At 39.5% G+C, this 6,393-nt stretch overlaps 1 protein-coding gene across 3 annotated transcripts in view; it reads right to left on the minus strand.

Moving 5' to 3' along the window:
- Nucleotides 1–4,906, minus strand: part of EPC1 (enhancer of polycomb homolog 1) — a 96,598-nt gene extending 91,692 nt beyond the window's left edge. For all 3 annotated transcript variants that reach the window (XM_074193112.1, XM_074193114.1, XM_074193113.1), the window contains exon 1: nt 4,594–4,906. In XM_074193112.1, the coding sequence (XP_074049213.1) occupies nt 4,594–4,596 (3 nt within the window). In that variant the 5' untranslated portion in view covers nt 4,597–4,906. The remainder of the gene's footprint in view (nt 1–4,593) is intronic.
- Between the last annotated feature and the right edge of the window lie 1,487 nt (nt 4,907–6,393).

The raw sequence follows: 6,393 nt of genomic DNA on the forward strand, positions 1-6,393 counted from the left end.
AATATTCTTTAGATATTATTTCTTCTGTTTCTTATCTTTACAGATTATATTTATTTTTACATTTTCTCCCAGAAAATGTGAAGAAATTATTAAGGATAGTATCATGCAAAGCTCTCAAAAATAAAATGGCTATTACCTGATCTTCCTAAGACACGCCCATGACTGCCAGAAGATTGGGCCTTGGGGTCCATCTCAATCTCCTTTATCAAGAAAAATCCTGAGATCTGCAATTTCTCACATGGAAGCCTAATTGACCCACCTCACTGAAACTGAGAATTTGACATGTTTAAAATTCTTAGACTTAAAATGCCTTCAAAGTGAGACCACTTAGAAAAATGTAAAATTAAATTCTTTTTAACTATAAATAAATAGGTGCTTTACATTGATCTCCCTTTAGCTATCCCTGGTTGTTTTTGTTTTTAAATCAGGTTAACACAAACACCATCTCCTCCTATCCCATTCTATTCAATTATTCCCTTTTCAAAATCCAACTATGATTTATGGGGAAAAAAAACCCAGTATCATAATTCATCTGTATTCTCTCATGGAGAAAATAAGAAATCTTTCAAATGGCAATGATATGCCCAAGAAATCTTTATCATTAGAAATGTTCATCATTCTTTTCTTTCCAGTAGATCAGATTTTTCAATCACATGATAATGATCTGATGGAATATTCCAATGAATTTTTGTTGTTGTTATTGTTGCTGGAAAATTTCAAGCCTATCCTACCTCCAGTATTTTTCCTTTTATATTAACTTATTTCAGTTGTTCTAGATATGTTCTAGAACTTATTTTGCATATTTATATTAGGTGATTTTAATTTAACTAATAATATTTATTTTAGCTCTTTGTTAACTTTTCTTAGACTTTCTGTGGCCTGGAAAATCCACTAGTCTTCCACCATGCTGAGATCTGCACCTTCTCCCCCTACCTGATTTAGTATTATTTTCAGTTACTAAAATATCTTTCCTATGAAATATTTGTTCCTAAGATTCACCAACTCCATTAGAACTAACTCTTAAACCAAAGTTCAACTCATTTATTTAATGGCAGTCATTTCACAGCTGTTAGAGGTTAATTATTTGGATCATGGATTAGCCATTCAGTAGGATGCTATTTCTTTCACTCTGGATCATAGATTTAGAGCTGGAAGGGATTTTGGAGATCAGTCATCTAATCCAATCCCTTTATTTTACAGATGAAAAAATTGAGGGCTAGAGAGGCTATGTATGACTTGCCCAAGGTCACCAAGGCAGTAAGCAGAGTCAGGATTCAAACACAAGGTCCTATGATTTAAAATCCAGTGTTTTTTGCTGCCATGTCCTTATGTTCATTAGTTCTTCGATTAGAAGGGCTGAGAGCAATCAAAGAAAGTGAAAGGCAATCTGTTTATTTTAGTTATTCGTTCTCATTAAAGACTGCTGAGAGAAAGGGCAATCAGAAGGGGGAGTGTTTAATTGATGAAAATATTATTTTTGCCTTTTCTTTTGTTGATTTCAATTATCCTAGGTAACTCTTAATAAGCTCCTATTGTATGTAATGTGAGACAATATTAAAAATGTGTCTATAAATACTTCTCTTCATAGATTTATACTATGTTGGAGTTGGAGGATCCTTAGATTTGAACTTTCTCTTTTTTTTAACCAAAGAGGAAACCAATGGGAGAAATGACTAGGTCAGGGTCCTCATGCTAATAAGTCATAGAATTAGAATCCCTATGCCTTAAGAGTATAAATCCAATGATCTCTCCACATCATTCTACTAACTGAATAATTTACTACAATAGCACTAGTAAAAAACAAAAATTTTCAAAACTAAATACTTTTAAAAGAACACATTAAATCTTTAAAAATTATTTTTAAATTGTTCTTTAAAAATTTGAGTGATTCAAAAGATAAAGTAAAGCACATTGGGTTTTATAAACTGAGAATAATTGAAAGTAGTGATGTAGGTATATACATATATGTAGATACAGCCTTTTCAACCTCCCTTATAAATGTATGTAAATATGTCATTTACAAATTCATACCTAAAAAGCAAATATATACATGAGATCAGTATCATCTAAACTCTCCCTTCAGTACTTAGCACAGCATTCTGTATACAGGAGGTAACTAATAAATGCTTGTTGAATCAAATCCAAATGAATCTGCAACTGGATACTTCATAATCAGTGATGTAACTAACAGTCAATGATGTAGGAGAACAAAGAGCATTGCATAGCTACATATGGAGTTCACAGCATCAGTTTATTTTAAAAGGGTGGGAGGTTAGACAAGCGCATATATTTTTCACAGATGAAAAAGAATGAAAATATCACCAATTGAGTAACCAAAGATCTTGAACAAATACATTTGAAAGAGCATAATCTGTTCTGTAGATAAACTTCTTTCAGAAGACTAATTTACTCTCCAACAGAATGTCAGAGGTTTAAACATATATATGCAGTATTTCATTCAAAAGCAGTCCACAAAATGGCTCAATACAGCCATTTAGAAGCTTTTCAATAAAATATATATTTAAAAAAATTAAAATACTAAAATGCAAACAAAACATCAGCATTGAAGAAAATTATTTTTAAAGTTAAAGGAAAAAGCCCCTTATGTACATATAACAGGGATGTGATTCTCTTAGAAAAACCTACAACAATATTTTTAAACATTCTTCACAAATATTCATCAAATGTTTTAAACTGGAGAAATGACTTAATTGAAAAAGAGCACTTGTATAGTTTCCAGGGAATCAAATCACTGAACAATCATGCCAACATCATTTTTGGAGTTGGAGGTTTCAGTCTCTCTAGAAAGAATATATTTAATCACATCTAGAAGTGCATAGAGCAGTCTATTATAATCATTTCAAAATTCTTTCATTTGGCAAAGTAATGTACTTTTAAGCCATCATTACCAATTCCTCCTTTTCTCTTTTCTGGGGTGGGGGTGGGGGGTGAATCTGCTTAGTGCTTCTATAAACAATAGAAATGTTTGCAGAGAACAGTAAAATCGATCTTATATCCTTACACATTTCTTCTGTTCAGAGCAGGCTTAGGCCTGATTCCATATTCTCAAACCAGAAAAAATTCTTAATAAGAACAGGGGTTGAGAAGATCCTATTTTTGCCCTTAGTTAATGTGCCCAAGTGCCTTTAAGTCAAGGATAGCCATATATTAAAAAAAAACCTAAAAAGATCATCCTAGCCCTAAATATTTGCTATTTTAAAGGACAGTGGAAAATCCATTAAGGCAGCACCTTTTTTTTTTTTAAAAAACCTATTAACAAAAACTAGGAAAATGAATAATGATGTCAAGCTTTGATCTACCAACTACTAAAAAGTAATTCTATGGAGAAAACTTAGTACAGTTACTTAAATAGACATCATGAAATTGAACTTCCACAACTGTTCAATTATTTTTTAAAAAGCAAACGTTTTGGTGAGTTGGGAAGGCACGTTGCACGTCTTGGTGACTGTTTTATGGAGCCTGGTTTTGGAATCTAAGTCAGCACAAAACCCTGCTGGGAAGGGGCAAGCGGGAGCCGCCGGGGTGCCCGCTGGAGAGCCCCGCTCTCCCAACACGTCCCCCCGGAGCCCCTGCTCAGCCGGGCCGCACGCCGGCTCTCTCCAGGCCGGGCTGTGACGACACGTCTGCCCTGGGCCGACTTCACCGAGACGGCGGCGCAGATAACGCCGCGGAACGGCGTCCTCTCACCGCATCCAACTTTCTCTGATCAGAAGAAACAGAAAAGAGAATAGCTCCCATCTTGCCCCACCTCTTTCTTTTTTTTCTCTCCCTTTTTCTTTTAGTGAAAACTGACACAAATTGTTGAGGAGCGCTACAGCGCCACCAACACAGATCAATGCAAAACAAAAAAGATCTCCCACCGTGTGCAAAAAAAAAAAAATCTAGAAAAATGCCAAAAATTACAAAATGTCTCCCAAATGTACCTTTTCGGAAACAAACAAGATCTCTGCGAAAGACGCCTGATGAGGAGCCTTGGAGAAAGCATGCCTCCCAGGAGCAGCCTCACAAAAGGGCTGCCCTGCAAATCAAAGACCCACTATTTAGGAACAGCCATAACTTAATAGAAACCCTGTTATGTCAATCTCCACCTTCATTAGACCAAGGGCAGCTTTTCGCTACTTTGTATCCAAGTAATCCTTGAAGAGCCACCGGAATCCACTCGGAATTTTTTGAAACTACGACGGTAATGCATGCTCATCTTTTAGTCGTGGACAAATTAGGTAATACAAGATTTTTTTTTTATAAAGGAGGATATGCACATATTTGGCATTGCCAGCATTTCTGGCACAAAACAAGTCCATCTTGAAATATTTGAGTTCTTCTACAGTTCACCATAATTAAAGTATCACGTACGTTTTAAAAATATTTTGCTTTAACAATAGAAAGAACTAATTTTTTTTTTGTTGTCAAAATTAATCAGGCAGGATTAGGTGGAATAGGCAGAGACTAAAGAAAAGAAAAGAAAAATCACCAAGATTTGTTTCGTTCATTAAAAACACAATGAAAATCCTTTTAATCCGGCGGCTCGTTCCAAAGCATCCACAATAAAGAGGTTTAAAATTCTAAACTTACCATAAGTGTAGGAAGAAAAGAAGCCAGTCCTTGCAAAATAATTGTAACAATATAAGCTGGATACTTGTGCCCTTAGAAACAGCAGCCTCCATGCAGCATATGGATCTTCCAACATCTTAGAGAGCTTTGGTAAATAAAAAGTAAGACTTTCCTCCACGACCAGCGGCTCCATGAGGTGGTTTCCCCCAGGATCTGTGGGCGTTTGGGAAAAATCGGAGCAATATCCACAGAAGATTAGAAGCAGAGGAGGCAGCCAGCAGCCAGAAGACTCTGGGGTTAACAACTTTGCAATGGCAAACAGGCGCGCTCTGATTGGTTGGGAGGGCAGTGTCCCTACAGTCTGCACTATCCCCCGCGCCCCCTCCCGCAGCCTGGGAAAAAAAAATGCAGTGTGTGTGCCATTTTACTCGGAGCTTTTAAAAGCCCAGCCGCCCGAATGACAAAAGTCTGGGCTCGATATGAAGTGACACTGCAAAACAATGGCTTTCCATGACTGTCTTGCTGGCCCCGCAACATACCTTCCTCATGGCCTCAAGAAAGGGATTTCTCTTTTTTTTGTTTTTTTAAACTATGCGGTTTGCCAAAACAATATGGTTTTCTCAAGGAAGTGTTTGGTTTGGCTTTTTTAAAAATATTTTATTGTTCAATTACGCAGCCGTTTGACCCCCACGATGGTCATCCTGTAGGAGTGGGCGTCGTTAGGCCGCCTCTGAAGCCCTCCGACCCCCTTGAAGGCCCCCTTGAAGGCTTCCAGGGCCCTACAATGACTTGGGCTCACCAGGGGCACACCTCCCCCCGGTGCGGAGGGCTGACAATGAGCCTCTTTCCCCTTGGCGCCTAAAAGCGGCAGGACTGCCCTGCCCCGTTTCAAACCCCTCTCCCTGGACGGACAGGCAGAGCCCTGCCATGCTGCCCACCGACAAAATGGCTGTGGCGAGGAGTTTGGGGTTCCTCCCACCGAGGCGCCCCGGCCTCCAGGAAGCCCGTGGGGGCGGTGTGTGCATGCCCAGAGCCGCGGAGTCCATGGAGGCCCAGCCCCGCCTGGCCTCCGAGAGCCGGGCTGGGCGGGGGCGCCTGGGCCCGGGCCCGCCGCTCAGCGAAGGGGGCTTTGCTCACATTGGTCATCCTTCCTTAAAAAAAATGTTTGAAAGTGCATCAATCACTGGCAATCGGCATGGCTGCGCTGGGGAACTTCCTGTGCTCCATATTTATGAGGCCTTTCACCTAGCTCGGCAGGCTCTCCCATGAAGCGGGCTGCGAAATGGGGTGATGCTCTGTCTCCCCCGGGTTTGTGAGCTGAGACAGGTAGCCCGCTGTGGCAGCTGTGCTTTTTCAGAACAGACCCCAAATCTAGACCTTTGACATGTTAATCGTGAACCGATGCAGCCTTGAAAATAGGAACTCACAAAAGTCACTGAATTCAAAAGTATGGTGCAGCTAAATATAGCTGAGGGAATGAATATGCTGTATAAAGAATGTTGTGTTTTCTTAGCTATTGGTAACAATAGTCCTAGTTCCTAGGCCTACATTTCCAGTTAATCAGGCAAAGACTTTGTTTAAAGAAGGAGGTGGGTGATGGGTGGGGGAGGAAGAGAGAGAAGAGTTTTGCCATAGAATTGTACAGGGGACATGACCCTTCCTGGCTGGCAATGAGCAGGGCCTTGGCTAACTGAAGCTTCAAGGGGATATTTCCTTGAACTGTTGCTGTTGTTGTTGAACATTATCCTTTAAGCGACAGGCAAGTCTAAATTGTTTTTGTTCTTTATTTCCGTTCTTGTGACACAAGGGATTAAGTGACTT

This window comes from Macrotis lagotis, chromosome 7 (genome assembly GCF_037893015.1).
Source record: "Macrotis lagotis isolate mMagLag1 chromosome 7, bilby.v1.9.chrom.fasta, whole genome shotgun sequence".
In the NCBI taxonomy this organism is placed as follows: Eukaryota; Metazoa; Chordata; class Mammalia; order Peramelemorphia; family Peramelidae; genus Macrotis; species Macrotis lagotis.